Consider the following 20926-nt stretch of genomic DNA (forward strand, 5'->3'; position numbering starts at 1 on the left):
GTACCACGAACCTGAGGTACCCTTGGTGAGAAGGGCAATTTGGGACATGGAGGTAAGCATCCTTGATGTCCAGGGACACCATATAGTCCCCTTCTTCCTGGTTCGCTATCACTGCTCTGAGTGACTCCATCTTGATTTGAACCTTTGTATGTAAGTGTTCAAAGATTTCCCATTTAGAATAGGTCTCACCGAGCCGTCTGGCTTCAGTACCACAATATAGTGTGGAATAATACCCCTTTCCTTGTTGTAGGAGGGGTACTTTGATTATCACCTGCTGGGAATACAGCTTGTGAATTGTTTCCAATACTGCCTCCCTGTCGGAGGAAGACGTTGGTAAAGCAGACATCAGGAGCCTGCGAGGGGGAGACGTCTCGAATCTCCAGTCTGTACCCCTGGGATACTACTTGTAGGATCCAGGGGTCCACTTGCGAGTGAGCCCACTACGCGCTGAAACTCTTGAGACGACCCCCCACCGCACTTGAGTCCGCTTGTACGGCCCCAGCGTCATGCTGAGGACTTGGCAGAAGCTGTGGAGGGCTTCTGTTCCTGGGAATGGGCTGCCTGCTGCAGTCTTCTTCCCTTTCCTCTATCCCTGGGCAGATATGACTGGCCTTTTGCCCGCTTGCCCTTATGGGGACGAAAGGACTGAGGCTGAAAAGACGGTGTCTTTTTCTGCCGAGATGTGATTTGGGGTAAAAAAGGTGGATTTTCCAGCTGTTGCCGAGGCCACCAGGTCCGATGGACCGACCCCAAATAACTCCTCCCCTTTATACGGCAATATGGAATCTGCATCACCTGACCACTGTCGTGTCCATAAACATCTTCTGGCAGATATGGACATCGCACTTACTCTTGATGCCAGAGTGCAAATATCCCTCTGTGCATCTCGCATATATAGAAATGCATCCTTTAAATGCTCTATAGTCAATAAAATACTGTCCCTGTCACGGGTATCAATATTTTCAGTCAGGGAATCCGACCAAGCCACCCCAGCGCTGCACATCCAGGCTGAGGCGATCGCTGGTCGCAGTATAACACCAGTATGTGTGTATATACATTTTTAGGATATTTTCCAGCCTCTCAGCTGGCTCCTTGAGGGCGGCCCTATCTGGGGACGGTACCGCCACTTGTTTTGATAAGCGTGTGAGCGCCTTATCCACCCTAAAGGGTGTTTCCCAACGCGCCCTAACTTCTGGCGGGAAAGGGTATACCGCCAATAATTTTCTATCGGGGGAAACCCACGCATCATCACACACTTCATTTAATTTATCTGATTCAGGAAAAACTACAGGTAGTTTTTTCACACCCCACATAATACCCTTCTTGTGGTACTTGTAGTATCAGAAATATGTAACACCTCCTTCATTGCCCTTAACATGTAACGTGTGGCCCTAAAGGAAAATACGTTTGTTTCTTCACCGTCGACACTGGAGTCAGTGTCCGTGTCTGTGTCGACCGACTGAGGTAAATGAGCTTTTTACAGCCCCTGACGGTGTTTGAGACGCCTGGACAGGTACTAATTTGTTTGCCGGCCGTCTCATGTCGTCAACCGACCTTGCAGCGTGTTGACATTATCACGTAATTCCTTAAATAAGCCATCCATTCCGGTGTCAACTCCCTAGAGAGTGACATCACCATTTCAGGCAATTGCTCCGCCTCCTCACCAACATCGTCCTCATACATGTCGACACACACGTACCGACACACAGCACACACACAGGGAATGCTCTGATAGAGGACAGGACCCCACTAGCCCTTTGGGGAGACAGAGGGAGAGTTTGCCAGCACATACCAAAAACGCTATAATTATACAGGGACAACCTTTATATAAGTGTTTTTCCCTTATAGCATTTTAATATATATATATACATATCGCCAAATAAGTGCCCCCCCTCTCTGTTTTAACCCTGTTTCTGTAGTGCAGTGCAGGGGAGAGCCTGGGAGCCTTCCCACCAGCATTTCTGTGAGGGAAAATGGCGCTGTGTGCTGAGGAGAATAGGCCCCGCCCCCTTTTCGGCGGGCTTCTTCTCCCGTTTTTCTGAGACCTGGCAGGGGTTAAATACATCCATATAGCCCCCAGGGGCTATATGTGATGTATTTTTAGCCAGAATAAGGTACTATCATTGCTGCCCAGGGCGCCCCCCCCCCAGCGCCCTGCACCCTCAGTGACCGCTGCTATGAAGTGTGCTGACAACAATGGCGCACAGCTGCAGTGCTGTGCGCTACCTTATGAAGACTGAAGAGTCTTCTGCCGCCGTTTCTGGACCTTCACTTTTCGGCATCTGCAAGTGGGGTCGGCGGCGCGGCTCCGGGACGAACCCCAGGGTGAGACCTGTGTTCCGACTCCCTCTGGAGCTAATGGTGTCCAGAAGCCTAAGAAGCCAATCCATCCTGCACGCAGGTGAGTTCACTTCTCTCCCCTAAGTCCCTCGTAGCAGTGAGCCTGTTGCCAGCAGGACTCACTGAAAATAAAAAACCTAACAAACTTTTACTCTAAGCAGCTCTTTAGGAGAGCCACCTAGATTGCACCCTTCTCGGCCGGGCACAAAAATCTAACTGAGGCTTGGAGGAGGGTCATAGGGGGAGGAGCCAGTGCACACCACCTGATCCTAAAGCTTTTACTTTTGTGCCCTGTCTCCTGCGGAGCCGCAAAACCCCATGGTCCTGACGGAGTCCCCAGCATCCACTTAGGACGTCAGAGAAAATGGGAACCGTGTTGGTTACAACGAAACGGAATGTTTATGGATGTACAAATATACATGGACATGATTTGATGTTTTCAATGTGCGACCTTACCATAATCCATAGGGTAACGTTGTAACCAATTTGCTGTGATTGATCATAACAGCAATAATAAGTGAGCTAGTAGATTAAAATCCATACATTTCATCAGAAGGTTAAACATCTTCCTAACTGTTACGAGACGCAGCAGCTGATGGTAACCACACGGATATATTGTTCTCTATAGGGTGTAACTGTAATATGAACTCCGATGCAATGTTGCATCCATTGTAAAAGCTGCTACAGCTAGGTATTGAGTCGATATAAAATGTCATATTCATTCAGTCTACAACACATCCACTTTGGGAATAATTACTTACCCAAATAAACACGCAGGGCATCACTACACTGCTGCTATATTCATTTATTTTATTGATGTGTCTATAAATGTTGTGCGTCCTTTTGTCTTTATGTGTTATAGTCCCACTTATCTTAATATATATAATAAAGGTTATTTTTTTAAGTATATTGGCACTACCCTGTCCATTACAAAAGAACGAATGAGTGCCCCCAACAAAGAGTCTTCTTTCCTTTCCTGTAACAATATATACTATTTCTGACTCTGGGGAGCACCACCAACCCTGGAATTTTTGATCTTTTGCTCTAAATATTTTTGAGGCATTTGGTTATATTTTTGAATCCTTATTCTCCTGCTGAGATTTTCCTCTCCTCTTTGGGAGGATTCCCTAGAGACAGGAGAGGTCGAGTGCAGGTTTGTCTCACAACCTTTCTATCTCTTAATTTATAAAATGTGTAGGCATTTTAGGGGTCATAGAGAAGAAAGTCCTAGTTCAAAGCTACACCAAATTATAACATTAAGTTGCCCAGTATCTGTGTGCCGCATGCAATTGCAGACAGTTCCTGTATGCCAGAGGTTCTCAAATGCGGTCCTCATGGCACCCCAACGGTCCAGGTCTTATGTATATCTATGCTTGGCCACAGGTGACTTAATTAGCATATCAGTCAATTTGATTTAACCATCTGTGCTAAGCCATGGATATAAGTGGAAACGCTGGGGTGCATTGAGAACCGCGTATAAGAACCTCTGCTGTATACTATTAAAAAAAAAAAAAAAACATTTGCACCCCTTAAACCGCAACATAATTCATAGAATGAAAAGTCACACCTTTTAGCTAGATTTGCTCCTAAACATAAATGATGCCAACACTTGAATGTCTGTGCTGTCATTGTGAGCCTTACCTGTTGCTGAACATGTCCTGTGTATTGTTCAATAAATTCTGTGAAACGAATATAATCTGTTCCTAGCTTGCACAGACGGTTCAGTACACTGGTCTCACCAGGATGGAGAAATGGCAGATCTTGTGATACCTGCAGAAATACAACAATACATTAACACTTGAAAAAATATATCAAAGTAAATGCAAAAGCAGAATCTGTCATTACCACATGTACAGAGTGTCAGTCTAATGTCTTCCAAAAGTTACTTTTCTATTGAATCCAAGTAAATATATCTAACTGAACAGGCCGATTAAAACCCAAATAATGTATTTCCATCTCAGGCTGGTCCAATGAACAGAAATCACAATATTGGTATTCAAAATAATGCTGTCATTGTAGCGGTGGGGGAAGGAGGAATGGGGGCAGCTGCTCTGTTGCCCACACTGCATGCCAATGCCGTACATACTGTATGTTTTTCACTAATTCGCAGTACATGGGGCCCTCATAAAATATTTGTACAGAGCCCCCAAATATCTACCTAAATGAAAGCATCCAGCCCACTACACTTTTATCAAGAAATACCATCCACCAATTATAATGTTGCTAAGCACATGCAACACGTGCAGAAATAGTCAAAGATTACTTTAAAAAGCAAATGTCGTAAACGACAACTGATCCACCGGGGGTGAAGGTGCCGAGAAATTGCACTGCATCTAAATAAGGGGGAGGGGCGCGGGCCAATATGTATTCCAAGGGGCGGGTGGGAGGGGGAGCAGAAATGTAAGCATCCCCCCCCCCCTTGCAGCTACCTAGCCCAGCTGGCCAGTGAGAGGCAGCAGGGCTGGGTTCAAGGGAAAGGGGAGGCACCAGGAGTTAAACGGGGCAGCCAGAGGAGAGAGCGCCCTCTTTCCTCTCTCCCACATCTGGGACACCCACCCAACCATCGCAGTGATAGAAGAAGGGGTTTTAGGTAAGTATGACTCTAGGGTAGGGGTGGGCAACGTGCGGGCCGCGGGCCGGATGCGGCCTGCGAACCGATTCTACCTGGCCCCGCTGTCTCACACCAGTGTGCAATGACAAGCGGCCCGACTGGCTGAGCCGCTCGTCATTGCGCTACATAGCTCCCAGACGCTGCGCCGCAGAGGAAATCCCGGTCACGTCACAGGGTCTGCTGACCGGGATTTCCACTGTGACGTCAGGCGCAGGGCGGCACGGGGGCGGGGCCATGGCGGGAGTGGGCAGCAGGCAGCAGCCGCAGCGACTCGGTGCGGCCCAGCGGGCAGCGGTAATCTGGCAGCAGGCAGCGGATCAACTGGGCAGCGGATCTGCCACTGTGTAAAAAAGGTAAAGGGATCTGTGGATAACTTTAAAAGACTGCTTTATCGGTTCGGGGGGAGAGGAGAGGGAGGGAGATTAGGGACTGCTATACGGGTTTTAGGGGAGGGGGGTGAAGAGACTGCTATATGGGTCCGGGGGGGGGGGGGGGGCTAGTAACTGTGCCCAGGGAGAGACAGGAGCTGTGAATACCAGCATTACACAGGATGCTGTTTGTTTTCAGCACTGTTTTTTATTTATTTATTATGTGTGTTTTTTTAGACATTTTGTATTTGCCTGTAAAAAAACTACGTATGTTATGTATATTGTGGTGTATGTATATATATATATATATATATATATATATATATATATATATATATATATATATATATATACATACATACATACATATACACACACACACACACACAATGTTTTTATAGTTATATACATAACTATGGGCCTAATTCAGACCTGATCGCTAGCAGGCAATTTTTGCACTGCTGCGATCAGGTAGTCGCCGCCTACAGGGGGTGGGGGTAATCGCTGTGCAGGGGTGTAATCACATCTGCAGAGAGCTGCACAAACAGAAATTTGTGCAGTTTCTGCACAGCTCAGGACTTACTCTTCCAGTGCGATGATCGGTAGAAACCCTCCCTCCAAACGCCTGGTCACTCCTTCATTTTTGCGGACACTCCTCTAAAACGGCCAATTGCCACCCACAAACGTCCTCTTCCTGTCAATCACTGTGCGATCGCTTTGTTCGTACCATCCCGTCGCTGCCCGACGCTGCAGATCAACGCGCCTGCACATTGCGGTGCATACGCAGTTCAGACCCGATTTTACAAGATATTTTGTGTGTGGCCCTCGACTATTCACTGGAAGTGTTAAGCGGCCCCTCAGCTGAAATAATTGCCCACCCCTGCTCTAGGGGGTAAGCAGAGGTCACTTGTGTGTAAAGAAAGAAAAGAGAAAAGCACAGTAACTGATACATACTGTAGGTGCTTGAAGATTTAGAGCTTTGTGTTATGTGATGGATTCTTGTTCAATAATGTCTTTTCATTCAAAAACTAAAAATTCTTTATGTATAGCAGATGTGATTTTGTGTACATTAGGTTGTCACAGTATGTCAGCAGGGAAAAGCGGTGCGCAAGCCATGGTAAGTGGGGGATTGTCAGAATGTCACCAATTAGTAAGCCACATGTCTGATTCCAGCAAAATGCGGCATGGGTCATACGGGTTGCAAACCGTGGAAGGGTGTTATGCGCATGGTAGCTGGTCCCCCAACGTCGGGGCCGTGGTTGTGTTGTGTGACCACAAGGTTGGGCCGGACACGCCCCAGGTGGTAGGGGGCATGTTTGTGTTGCTTGCCTACACGCCCCAGGTGGAATACATGGTAGGCAGGCATGGTTGGGCCAAGCATGCCCCTGGTATAGGGGGCGTGGTCGCGTGCCTACAAGGTTGGGCCAGGCATTCCCCAAGTGGTACAACGCAGTGACGTGCGGTAGGGTGAGGCAGAGCCTTTCCTGTCATACTTACGTTTGTACCAGAGTTTTGCCTGTATAAAGTATATGAAAAATACAAAGAATAGGTTTGAAATATCTTCTCTGCATTATTCTAATCATTTTTATAGCCAAAACTCTAGAGTAAAAAGTCTATGGCAGGTGAGGCAGTGCCTCACCTGGCTAACTTTTCCGCACATCTCTGATCAAAACTCACCAACTTTCCAGGAGTTTATACTGCTGTACCAGTGTCTAATGCCCAGATGTACCCTTTGGTTCATATTTTGTGTGTAAATCTGGCTCTGGTGCTAGCCAGTGCCTCCTTAGCCTTTTAGCTCACCGCACGTCACTGGTACAACGTCACATAAGCCTTGCGCACCACTTTCCTTGCCCTACAATTGGCTGTGTTAGCATTATGATGGAATAAAGCTGTGACTGAATTTATTTGCCCAAAATTACGTGTTCTCGTCTCAGTTATTGGTTGGCTAACATGGCGAGCCACTGGTAAGTCCGCCTCTCCACCCGTATAATGCAGGCTAAACACTACTAGCATATCACATCATTAGGGTAGCCAGACCACTACATTTAAGTAATGCAGCCAAAAAGAAAAGAAAAAAAAAAAAAGGTGGGAAAAAGAGAAACCAACTTACTGTAACTGCAGGGAAAGTAATCAGATATGTGCTGCGGTATTTTGCGTGTTTATTTTACAATACTATAAAGATAAATGGTTCTTAAATACATGTACTGTAGTACAAAGGCACTTCTCATACGCATCAGAATACCTAAAGCTTACAAATACAATTATCCACTTGAATAAATAAAATGTCAGTAGATAGTACAAAATCAATATGTTCTGAAATATAACCAATAACAACATAACATAATATATATGTACCCACTGATGCCCCGGATAGTGATGGAACAATGACAGGTTTGGCAATGGCAGGATACTACATGACAATATATTATATAACCTGGAGGCCCGTCCGCTTGTTCCATGTAAAGATGCTGCCCGGATACCCGCTCAGGGCCAAGAGCAGCTCATGAATCATTGCTGCGGGGCTTAGCGGGCAAGTATCACGGTCGCCAAATCCTCTCCGGAATGTTTACATCCGTCCCTGCCGCCACTGCAGACCGCCAGCCCAGCGCATAGACCGGACTACAATTCCCAGCATGCAACGCGCGTCAGCAATAGCCGAGGCAGCGGTCGCTCATGAACAGGACTACATTTCCCGACATGCGTTGCGCGGCCACCATGGCGTTGTTACTGGTTACCGCTAGTGCAGTGGTTCCCAAACGGTTGAGGCTAGATCCAAGTGGCCTAAGGGACCTTTTCCGTCAGGGGGAGGAGCAACGACACAAGGGGGAGGAGCTAGCCAGCGGGACAGTTGCTCTACTATCCCCGCCACCAATTATTACCTTTAGTAATTAGGTGGCGAGCATAGTTGCCAATTCAGCTTATAACAAGCGGAATTGGGCTTGTTTTTTCTTCTGGTTGCTTATTTTTTTGGGTGGTTGCTTGTTGCTTGTTTTTGGGCTTATAATTTTTTTTGCTGCTTGTTTTTGGGCTTCTTTTGTTTTTAGGTATCACTGACACCGACTTTCAGAGAAAATTAGTCATTCATCCATATAACACAGATCCTCACACAGACATACTGTAGGTGAGACGTTGAGGATGAATAGAGTCTTAAAGAAATGATGATGAGTCATTCATTATGTCTATTGTTGCCGACTGCCGGTTGTGTGTATTCAGTAGGGCTAATTTGTTTTTAACAATGACAACAACAAAGACACTGACCAGACACACAACAGTGAAGCAATTCAGGACCACTTCATGTGGTATTCTTTATGTCAGATATGGTTTAAGACGCTTGGGTATTTGTTGCAAGGATTTTAAACCAACTACCAATATGCTTCAGCGCTTCAACTCAGGAATGTATAACATGGAAGCTTCTATAGACGATGGAGACAGCTCAGATGAATTTGCTTATATCCATTTTACATGAAACCTTTGTAATTCAGTGTGCTATGCACTTTACCTCACAGTATGCCATCTGCAATGCACTTTACTTCAAACAGTGTGCCATGCACTTTACCTCATATAGTGGGGGTCATTCCGAGTTGTTCGCTCCCTAGCTGCTTTTAGCAGCATTGCACACGCTAGGCCGCCGACCTCTGGGAGTGTATCTTCGCTTAGCAGAATTGCGAATGAAAGATTAGCAGAATTGCGAATAAATAATTCTTAGCAGTTTCTGAGTAGCTCGAGACTTGCTCCTACACTGCGATCAGCTCAGCCCGTTTCGTTCCTGGTTTGAAGTAACAAACACGCCCTGTGTTCGGCCAGCCACTCCCCCGTTTCTCTAGACACTCCTGCGTTTTATCCTGGCACGCCTGCGTTTTTCCGCACACTCCCAGAAAACTGTAAATTTCCGCCCAGAAACACCCACTTCCTGTCAATCACACTCCGATCACTTCAACGATGAAAATTCTTCGTTCGGACGTGAGTAAATCTACTAAGTTTTGTGCTAAATTACTTTGCGCATGCGCACTGCGTACCATACGCATGCGCATTTTTGCCTTAATCGCTCCGTTGCGAAAATCGGCAACGAGCGAACAACTCGGAATGACCCCCAGTGTGCTATCTGCAATGCACTATACTTCACACAGTGTGCCATGCACTTTACCTCACATAGTATGCCATCTGCAATGCACTTTACTTCACAGTGTGCCATGCACTTTACCTCAGTGTGCCATCTGCAATGCACTTTACCTCTCAGTAATTCCTTTATTATTTATTGAATTGAGTTACTATTTAATATTTATATATGCATTTATTATTTTAAATTGTCTTAATAATCTTTTGTTTTTGTTACCTTGATTTGGCCTCTTTATTTATTTAATAGAAGTACAAAGTTGGATGTTGTAAGATTATTTGTTTTATCTTTCCATCGAATAAATATTTCACAGTGAATACAAATGACCACAGATACAGTATATACAGTTGGCAATTTTCACTTGAGATTTTTCTTTAGAGGAAACATGAAAGTATAGTATCTTAAATTCACAACTCTAACTATAATATTTATAAAAAAATCCAGTATTCTTTAAAAGCCAGTTTTGTGCTGATAAATATCAATGACCCTCATTCCGAGTTGTTCGCTCGGTAAATTTTTTCGCATCGCAGCGATTTACCGCTTAGTGCGCATGCGCAATGTCCGCAGTGCGACTGCGCCAAGTAAATTTGCTATGCTGTTAGGATTTTTACTCACGGCATTACGAGGTTTTTTCTTCGTTCTGGTGATCGTAATGTGATTGACAGGAAGTGGGTGTTTCTGGGCGGAAACAGGCCGTTTTATGGGCGTGTGGGAAAAAACGCTACAGTTTCTGGGAAAAACGCGGGAGTGGCTGGAGAAACGGAGGAGTGTCTGGACGAACGCTGGGTGTGTTTGTGACGTCAAACCAGGAACGACAAGCACTGAACTGATCGCACTGGCAGAGTAAGTCTCGAGCTACTCAGAAACTGCACAGAGAAGTCTTTTCGCAATATTGCAAATCTTTCGTTCGCAATTTTAAGAAGCTAAGATTCACTCCCAGTAGGCGGCGGCTTGCGAGCGAACAACTCGGAATGAGGGCCATTGTCAAGACCTTAAAGGCAGATTATATAAATAATTATATTTATTTTAATAAGACAAACAATAATGTTTGTTTTTATATAAAAAAAAAAAAACTTGAGTTGGGCTTTTTTTTGGGCTTTTTAGGATTGGTTTGGGCTTGTTTTGGGCTTATTTTTCAGTCATCGGTTGCTTGTTTTTCATTTCAGAGTTGGCAACACTGGTGGCGAGCGAAGCGGAGCGAGCCACCGAGCCCGAAGCGTGGCGAGCGTACTTTTCGGGTACCCTGTTCGGCCGTAGCTCATCCCCCTGGTGACGTGTCTCCTCCCCTAGGTACATCAGAAGGTCCCTTCTCCCACTCCGATATAGAATCAACGCTGTCCACAAGGCATCCTAACAGTCCAGGTTTTAGAGCTATCCCTACTTGTGCTCAGATTGTATAATCAAACTGACTGAGGTTCTAATTAAGTCACCAGTGCTAAGAATGGATATTCTTAATACCTGGACTGTTGGGGTGCCTTGAGGACCGCATTTAAGAACCACTGCACTAGTGTTTTGTGCACTTGTTACATCACTCAGATTTAGATGAAAGGCATATTCTTCATTCTTTATAATAACAGCGAAAGTGCTGTATGTGCAAATTGTTCCGAAAAACTAGATTAGTAACCCATAGCAACCAATGAGAGTCTAAAGGCCCCCATACATTACTGCGACTTGTCTGAGGCGCAAGTCGGATCCGATTTTCCTTGAACTCCCTTGGCAGCTCCCAAGGAGTGCTTCTATCCGATCTGGTACTTGATGTGCCATTTTTTATATGCGATCCATCGTATGCTGCAGCAGCTGCTGCTGCCGCTGCTGTGTGGCTGGGAGAGTCCAAAGAAATAGCACTCAAGTGAAGACATGCGAGAAATCCGAGGTGCTACAAAAACAGCAGCAATGTGCACCTGATGGCTGCGATTCCGATTTATCCTATGTGCAGCACGTCCAACTACAGACTCAGCCCTGATGAGACTAGTGAGCTGGTTAAAAAATAAAAATAAACTTCTTATTGGTTATTTTCTGAACTCTAAAGCTGGATACACGCCATATGATCTATTGGGCGATGTTGCGATCTGTGAGACGATTGTCTAGTGCACAGGTTCTCAAACTCGGTCCTCAGGACCCCACACAGTGCATATTTTGCAGGTAACCCAGCAGGTGCACAGGTGTATTAATTACTCACTGACACATTTTAAAAGGTCCACAGGTGGAGCTAATTATTTCACTTGTGATTCGGTGAGGAGACCTACAAAACATGCACTGTGTGGGGTCCTGAGGACCGAGTTTGAGAACCTCTGGTCTAGTGTGTTCTCCCAAATACACAATTTTCATTGTTCAGTGAACTGGGTGTCACATTGCCCCATCTAATGTGCTTTACATTAGATGGGACAATGCCATGGACAATGCGTCAATAACGATATATCACGACGTGTCATCTTACAGCGGATCGTGTAATGAGGGTAGTACGGATGGTGTAATGGTTGGCATTACTGCCTCACAGCACTGAGGTCATGGGTTTATTCCCACCATGGCCCTAACTGTGTGGAGTTTGTATATTCTCCCTGTACTTGCGTGGGTTTTCTCAGGGTACGCCGGTATCCTCCCACAATCCCCCCAAAATATACTGGTAGGTAAATTGGCTCCCAACAAAACATTAACCCTAGTGTGAATGTATTTACATGTGATAGGGAATATAGATTGTAAGCCCCACTGGGGCAGGGACTGATGTGAATGGGCAAATATTCTAATCGATATTACCTATCGATAAAGTCACCGGAAGTGACAAAATGCATCTAGGACTCCTTGTACCACACAGGAGAATACTGGGGATCCCGTTTAAAGCAACCTGACTGTAAATCGCCACAACCGCTGACTCCACACACGGCCGTTGCCAGCCTCATCAGCCGCCGCTGATATCAAGCCGCTTCACCCGAGGATGCTCGGGCTCGGTCATCTCCTCCTACCTTCAAACAGGTCCCTTACTAGTGGGATAGCGTGAGTACCGCAAACGTCTCTCTTCATACGGCATTTTGCATGATATAAGGGGTGTAGTATGATATGCTGGCGGCCGGATTCCCGGCGGCCAGCATACCGGCGCCGGAATCCCGACCACTGGCATACCGACGGCTGGGAGAGCGCAAATGAGCCCCTTGTGGACTCGCTGCGCTCGCCACGCTATTTATTCTCCCTCCAGGGAAATCGTGGACCCCCAAGTGGGAGAAAAGGTGTTGGTATGTCGGGTGTCGGGTGTCGGGATTCCGGCACCGATATACTGTGCGCCGGGATTCCAACAGCCAGCAAACTGAAGACCACCCGATCTAAGGAAACGCCTGTGAGCATATCAAATTAAAATCTCAGCTGGGACATCTATTTACTGACTTCATGTTCTTGTAATTTTATACTGGACCCCAGTCTCCAATTGGTTATTTTATATTTGAACTGAACTCTATTTCAGGACTGCATAAATTACATTTTGATAATTGCCATTGTGGATTACAGATACATGCATTAATTGAACTTCAACATAATAGCACTACAGTCAATACTTCTTAGAGTGCTACATTTAATTTCGATTGTTACCTGTCACTGTATCCATTTTGTGCTGACTGTCTTTTAATAATTTTTTGATTCTCTGAAGTGTTTTATATATATATATATATATATATATATATATATATACACACACATGTAGCTAGGATCCGGCACTCCAAGAATAGCCTTAAAACGAGTACTTGCCAGGGTGCACTCCTGTGAGCCTAGCCAGACCCATACGTACTGATAATGTCAATATTATCTTAAACCATAAAGCTATTCCGTTAAACACACTTTTACCATGGAGCCGCTGTGGCCGCTAGACTTAATACACACGCTACGTACTCTGTACGCTATTTGCGTACAGAGTCCCGTACCTTGTACGGACTTAGCGTACAAACGCCGCGCTGGGGGTACAAAGTACACACAGCGGGCACACACTCTTGATATTCTTTAAACCTTATTAGTAATGCAATGCAATGATATTATTACACTCTAAACCTTATGCAGCAAAGCACTGCAATGATGTTACACCTTAAACCTTATGCAGCGCTGACGGTACAAAGTACCCGCAGCGCGTACACAACTTATCAATACACTCTTAAACCTTATGCAGTTAGGTAATGTAATACGCTTTAAACCCTAGCAGGGAAAAGAGGACACAACACAGATTTGTAGTTAAAACACTGGGCTCCGACACCTCAGCGTATATATCTGGAAGGGGATAACAATACAATTTATACACTACAATACAACAGAGTAAATGGCTACAGTCAATGTACATACGTGAGAATATTCGCTTGCGCAACCTGGTCCAGTCCTCCGCTAATCAGGTAGATAGCGTTAAGAGTCTTCTGACCGGCCAGGCAGCAACAGGCTTTTTATACACTATTTCCAAAAGCAATACAATAGATACTGTAATCCCTTTGTCCATTGGACACAAGAATGCACTTTTACAGTACAATAGAGGTCATAGGTCGATTTGAATAGGTGGGTGATGTCTTTCTTAACTGCTCTTGTGGGTGGTCTCCTCTGGATTCCCGCCGCATACATAATATACAGTAAATACAGTTTAAACCTATATTCTGCTTCTGCACCTAACTATCCTCAGGAACATGCGATCTTCTGCAAACCAACACCAGAATGTTTCCCTTAAAATACCCTACAGCTGGATACCAAACACCACCTTGTAACCTTGTTCTGTCCCCTCCTATCCTGTAAAGGTGAATCCCTTTGTTCTGTAACCATTTTAAACAGCTATTTCTTTCTGATGTGGTGCAGGGGGGCTATGTGTACAATGTGCAATATTTGGATTAAATATGTAATGTTTTGATAACCCTCCATGCGTTCACAAACTCCGCCGTAAATACCCATACCACGCGCAGGACCGCGGGAGCGACCATACGCAAATTGCGGATATGTGCACGCACGGCGGAACAAGTGTACGCGCAGCGGGCATGTGTGTGTGGTTAGTACGTGATGTGTGTACTGGAATATTTTTCGACTTTGACAGTCCACCCTTTGGCAGTCAACAATAACTGCCACTATCTTAAACACTAAACAGAAAAATATATAATACAATATCTACAAATGATTGGATGGTAGGAGGAGAGGTGTAGGTGAAAAAATGTATGACCTAGTGGGATAGTAAAAGCATGTATGTATGAATCCATGTCTGAGGGGCATGTATCATCGTGCCGTATATTTTCTAGATAAGCTTCGAGGTATTGCGAAGTATACATTAAATCCTTCTTATCCCATATTAAGGGTCTGTAAGTGGGCCAACAAACACTACCGAGCTCTTTACGGCTTCTTGTTCCAACAAATGGGGCGCACATTTAGTTGATGATACATGGAGGGGGAACATATGTGAGTGCTAATATATGTGGATATCACCTCTCGACTATGTGTGTCACTAACTGAAGGTTGTAGAGGTGAAGATAAGACACATATCTAAAATAACATTTTCGTAATCATTCTTGGGTAGGGTCGATGTCTTTTCCAGATCGGTGTATTTGGGCAAAGGGGGAGACAAAGGAAAAACGGGTGAAAGAAACAGGCCATGGAATTCATTTGCAATCCTTATCACAACACTGTCTCTATGGATGGGTAGTAAATTAAATCTGCTGCGGTAACAATGCCCCCGCTCCTTAGACTCATCAATTTTGTGCCGTGCTTGCGCCGCGTTAGAATTCGAACACACCTAAATATCAAACCAATAATTATGATGACTCCCAGGATACAAAGGAGAAACTTTCCTACACTCATAATAACATTTTGAGCCCACTCTCCTAATCCTGAGAACCAATTTCGTGGGTTCAACCATGAGACCCAGCCGGTCAGTTCATTACTCACAGCAGTCAGGATAAGGTTGTGTCTCCTTCGGAACTCCCACTTCAACTGCAAGATATCGTCCATCTTTTGATCGATGATCTCGGTTGGGTCATCAGTGCTGTTTGTAATATACGTGCAGCACTTCACACCATATTGAGTTGCCAAAGTGACACAGTACCCACCCGTCACGGCTGTGATATAATTGAGGACCATCCTATGCTGGATCAGTTCTGTCTTGTAAGCTTGCAACTCCCTACCCGTATACCTGAAGGTGTCGTCATACATCTCAGTGATATTATCTATCAAGTTCGCTAGCGCATGGATATACCTATAATTTATAGTTCCTCTGGCTGTACGGGTGACGTCTAATGCGATAAGGAACTGAATCCCAGTGGATTCGTGGATCAAATCAGAGGCTACGTGCTCTGTCCTCTCTATGAGGTGTCTCTTGACGATGTGCTCATAGTGAGTATGAGTATAAGGAGCCTGAGCACTGCGGTGAACATCTTTCATCTTATCATGGGTTATGGTCATGACTTCTGGCAACACTCTTCCAACATAACACAATCCTTCTGAGCTCGGGGCAAGCCACTTGTACGCTTTCCTCCCACATATGAAATAGGCATCATCGGGGAGAACATATGGGACAGAATATGACATTACCATATTGCAAACTTTCCAAGTGAAAAACCCAATCCCTAGTTCTCCCATCTGCTCAGTACAAGTATCAGGCTGGATGATATGAGCACAGTACCCTGGTGATACTTCTCCAACCCACATCGTCTTGTTTCCTCGAGTATACCTATACCGGAAATACCTTCCACTGTTGGCTATTTGGCGTACAAGTTGCAAGTCTATGGGTATCTTATCAGCTCTGTGTGAAAAGGTCATGGTCTGGTTATTCCAGGTCACTTCCCAATTTCCCGGTGTTCGGGAATTGGAAATGTTGAAACACACTAAGGATCTATCTACATGATACTGGTGGAGCTTCAAACTAGGGGGCCTAGAAATATTAAATTTCTTGTCCACCGGTCTCCCACCCCGTAATTCGAGTACCTCATCTATAGCTAAAGGGTATGGTACTAATCCTGACTTGCTCTGACCTTGAGGTACTTGTGAGCACACCCAGCATTCTGTCTGGTTTAAGACCTTACCCACTAGTGAGTGGTAATCACTCAATGGATGACGGTCCATGTTGATATTAAGGCTGGACTGACATCTCTGGATGCACCCATCCTCAACTATGTTCTCACAATTTCTACAAATGCAATTTTCTTCAGCCAATAACCCTTCACAGTGCCTCCGAGCTCCCTGACTACCAGATTGTTTTCTGATACTCGCCTTTGCTCGAGTGATGTGTTGGTCTTGGAATTCTACAAATCCGTCCTCGCCATCAGAACCCATTCCAGATCCTTTCTCGACCTCTCTGGGACCCTCACCGCAACAGACTGTTCTGGTCAACATCAGGGTTAACAGGAAAACCCAGAATGCAGTCTCTTGGGGTAAGTCCATTTTGGTAAGGGGAGAGAAAGGAAACAAGAAGGGGGAGGAAAAGGGAAGGAGAGAAGGAGGGTAGTGGGAGATGGAGAAAATAATAAAAAAAACTGGTACGACAACCGCCTCTGGTCTTGTTGTTCTCCGCGCTCAGGTGCCGTGACAACAGTACTGCCTCTCAACCTTCCCGGAACAGACACTCCAGTGATACGATGCTCTCTCCGAGTCAGCGACCTTTCTGTAAGGAACATAAATCTTGTATTTCAATGTGTTTAACTGTTGTATGAAGTAAATCATCTTTGGAAAGTGAAAAGAGAGGGGAAATAATAAAAAGAAAATTTGTCAGATTTGCGTTCACCATCAGGCTGTCACACCATCATGTATATCGGTATCTATGCACAGTCTATCTTCACCAGTATTCCCATTCTCCACCCTTTGTGCATGACCAGGCACACTGATACTGGTGTCCTTATGCAAGTGAGATATACTGGGTTTAGGCAGAGCTCTGGCAGACCGAGTAGGCATGTGGCGTTTGAACTATAATCCTGTCATTGAACGTAAGAGGATGAAGAGGAAACTTTGAAGACAAATCACAGAGTTTAGTACAGGTAAGTTTGTAAAGGCAAAGAAGATTTTACAAAGTTTGACATCTGGATTGGGCACTACGGGGAATGATTCCCTAATCGGTCTGTTCCCCTTAAAAAAAAAATTATGTGTGTTATATCTCTACTGGGACTATCCCAGCCATCAATCCAGTGTCTTGTCCATTCTAAGTTCATAGGGAACCCGGTATCCTTGAGATAATTTCCTCTACCTGTGATGGATATGCATCTAAAACAGTGGAATGCAATATTAGTCTCCGTGGGTATTTAACATATTTTGTGCTTCCTGGGTGGGAGCACTCTATATGTATACCATCTCTAACAAAACTCCTGTTAAGTTACTTAGAGGTCACTTCTGCTAGAGAGAGAAGCAGAAGTTTAGAGGCCTCCTCCTAACCCCAGTAAGTTCTGTCAAAAGGGTAAAGTTGCATTTATTCTGTTCTTCCCATTAACCAAATCTGTGTTTTATATATGTGGCTCGTGATTCCTTAATATATGTCCCTTGATCCCGTCTATGCGTTTAATAACGTGGCTTGTTTACTCTGTTTAGGGGTCTATATTGGCTATGTGCTGTACTACTCGTACAATTTCTAGCAAAATGTCCTTTATTTTTACAAATGTAACATATTCTCGGTCTTTTGTTACTACTAGGGTTTGGGGATTGGGCTGATGAGACTTTGGTGTAAGAGCCTGCATACTTTCAATCCTCAGCCTCTCCTCTTGCAGTTTTCTACGCCTAGCAATATTCCTATGGTGTTCAATTGCGCACTCTCTAAGGCAAGCTACTGTGACCCCTCTCCAACCAGGCAAAGAGGTTTGTACTCTGTCCCTCACTGTCTGATCGAGTCCGTCCATTAGCACAGACACAGCCACTTCTCTGTAATTTTCATCGTTCCCTGCATCTAATACCCCCATGTATCTATCCATTTCCTGCAGTGCTCGGTGGAAATATTCAGATGTCATTTAATTTTTCCTTTGTTTTATGGAGAAAATTCTTCTCCACTCAGTGGGGAAACACAACTCTAGTTGCCTATTAATTCGTTCTATATTTCTCTGCCGTCCTAGTGGATGCTGGGTACTCCGTAAGGACCATGGGGAATAGACGGGCTCCGCAGGAGACTGGGCACTCTAAAGAAAAGATTAGGTACTACATCTGGTGTGCACTGGCTCCTCCCTCTATGCCCCTCCTCCAGACCTTAGTTAGAATCTGTGCCCAGCCAGAGCTGGTTGCACACTGGGGGCTCTCCTGAGCTTCCTAGAAAGAAAAGTATTTGTTAGGTTTTTTATTTTCAGTGAGATCTGCTGGCAACAGACTCACTGCTATGTGGGACTTAGGGGAGAGAAGCAAACCTACCTGCTTGCAGCTAGCTTGTGCTTCTAGGCTACTGGACACCATTAGCTCCAGAGGGATCGAACACAGGGCCCGACCTCGATCGTCCGTTCCCGGAGCCGCGCCGCCGTCCCCCTTGCAGAGCCAGAAGACGGAAGAAACCGGAGGAAATCGGCGGCTGAAGACTTCGGTCTTCATTAAGGTAGCGCACAGCACTGCAGCTGTGCGCCATTGCTCCCTATGCACACCACACACTCCGGTCACTGATGGGTGCAGGGCGCTGGGGGGGGGGGGGGGGGGTAGGCGCCCTGGGCAGCAATTAGAGTACCTTACATGGCAAAAAGCACATAATACAGTCTAATAAACTGTATATGTGCATAATCCCCCGCCATAAAAGTATATAAAAAAGCGGGAGAAGTCCGTCGAGAAGGGGGCGGGGCTATTTCCCTCAGCACACCGGCGCCATTTTCTCTTCACAACTCCCCAGGCTCTCCCCTGCAGTTTCCAGGCTCAAAGGGTAAAAAAGAGAGGGGGGGCACTAAATTTAGGCGCAAACTGAGTATATTAAGCAGCTATAGGGAAAAATCACTTTTGTTAGTGTAAATCCCTGTTTATATAGCGCTGTGGTGTGTGCTGGCATACTCTCTCTCTGTCTCCCCAAAGGACTTTGTGGGGTCCTGTCCTCAGTCAGAGCATTCCCTGTGTGTGTGTGCGGTGTGTCGGTACGGCTGTGTCGACATGTTTGATGAGGACGCTTACGTGGAGGCGGAGCAGGTGCCGATAAGTGTGATGTCGCCCCCTGCGGGGCCGACACCTGAGTGGATGGATATGTGGAAGGTATTAACCGACAGTGTCAACTCCTTACATAAAAGGTTCGATGACGCAGCTTTGGGACAGCCGGCATCTCAGCCCGCGCCTGCCCAGGCATCTCAGAGGCCGTCAGGGGCTCAAAAACGCCCGCTAGCTCAGATGGCAGACACAGATGTCGACACGGAGTCTGACTCCAGTATCGACGAAGATGAGACAAATGTACAGTCCACAAGGGCCATCCGATGTATGATTACGGCTATGAAAGATGTTTTACACATTTCTGACATATACCCGGTTACCACAAAAAAGGGTATTATGTTTGGGGAGAAAAAGCAGCCTGTGACTTTTCCCCCATCTGATGAGTTAAATGAATTGTGTGAGGAAGCATGGTGTTCCCCTGATAAGAAACTAGTAATTTCTAAGAGGTTACTTATGGCGTACCCTTTCCCGCCAACGGATAGGTTACGATGGGAAACGTCCCCTAGGGTGGACAAGGCGCTCACACGCTTATCTAAAAGGGTGGCACTGCCGTCTCAGGATACGGCCGCCTTAAAGGAGCCTGCAGATAGAAAGCAGGAGGCTATCCTGAAGTCTGTATATACACACTCAGGTACTATACTAAGACCTGCAATTGCTTCGGCATGGATGTGTAGTGCTGCAGCAGCATGGTCTGATACCCTGTCAGACAACATTGATACCATCGACAGGGACACTATTTTGCTAATTATAGAGCATATAAAGGACGTAGTCTTATATATGAGGGATGCACAGAGGGACATTTGCCGGCTGGCATCCAGAATTAATGCGATGTCCATTACTGCCAGGAGAGTATTATGGACTCGGCAGTGGACAGGTGATGCCGATTCTAAAAGGCACATGGAGGTTTTGCCTTATAAGGGTGAGGAATTGTTTGGGGACGGTCTCTCGGACCTTGTATCCACAGCGACAGCTGGGAAGTCGACTTTTTTTACCTCACGTTCCCTCACAGCCTAAGAAAGCACCGTATTACCAAGTACAGTCCTTTCGGCCTCAGAAAGGCAAGCGTGTCAGAGGCGCATCCTTTCTGCCCAGAGGCAGGGGAAGAGGAAAGAAGCTGCATCAGACAGCCAGTTCCCAGGAACAAAAATCCTCCCCTGCTTCCACAAAATCCACCGCATGATGCTGGGGCTCCACAGGTGGAGCCAGGTGCGGTGGGGGCGCGTCCCCGGAACTTCAGCGAACAGTGGGTTCGCTCACAGGTGGATCTCTGGGTCCTACAAGTGGTATCTCAGGGATACAAGCTGGAGTTTGAGGCGACTCCCCCTCGCCGTTACCTCAAATCAGCCTTGCCAGCCACTCCCAAGGAAAGGGAGGTAGTACTGGCGGCAATTCACAAGCTGTACCTCCAGCAGGTGA

At 45.8% G+C, this 20926-nt stretch overlaps 1 protein-coding gene across 1 annotated transcript in view; it reads right to left on the reverse strand.

Moving 5' to 3' along the window:
• The window catches only part of TUBGCP4 (tubulin gamma complex component 4), a 164657-nt gene extending 156581 nt beyond the window's left edge, over positions 1 to 8076 (reverse strand). Inside the window, exons 1-2 of the mRNA XM_063925919.1 lie at positions 7754 to 8076; positions 3982 to 4110 (exon numbers count right to left, since the gene is read on the reverse strand). Of these exons, the coding sequence (XP_063781989.1) occupies positions 3982 to 4110; positions 7754 to 7831 (207 nt within the window). The 5' untranslated portion in view covers positions 7832 to 8076. The remainder of the gene's footprint in view (positions 1 to 3981; positions 4111 to 7753) is intronic.
• Between the last annotated feature and the right edge of the window lie 12850 nt (positions 8077 to 20926).

This window comes from Pseudophryne corroboree, chromosome 6 (assembly GCF_028390025.1).
Source record: "Pseudophryne corroboree isolate aPseCor3 chromosome 6, aPseCor3.hap2, whole genome shotgun sequence".
Taxonomy (NCBI): Eukaryota; Metazoa; Chordata; class Amphibia; order Anura; family Myobatrachidae; genus Pseudophryne; species Pseudophryne corroboree.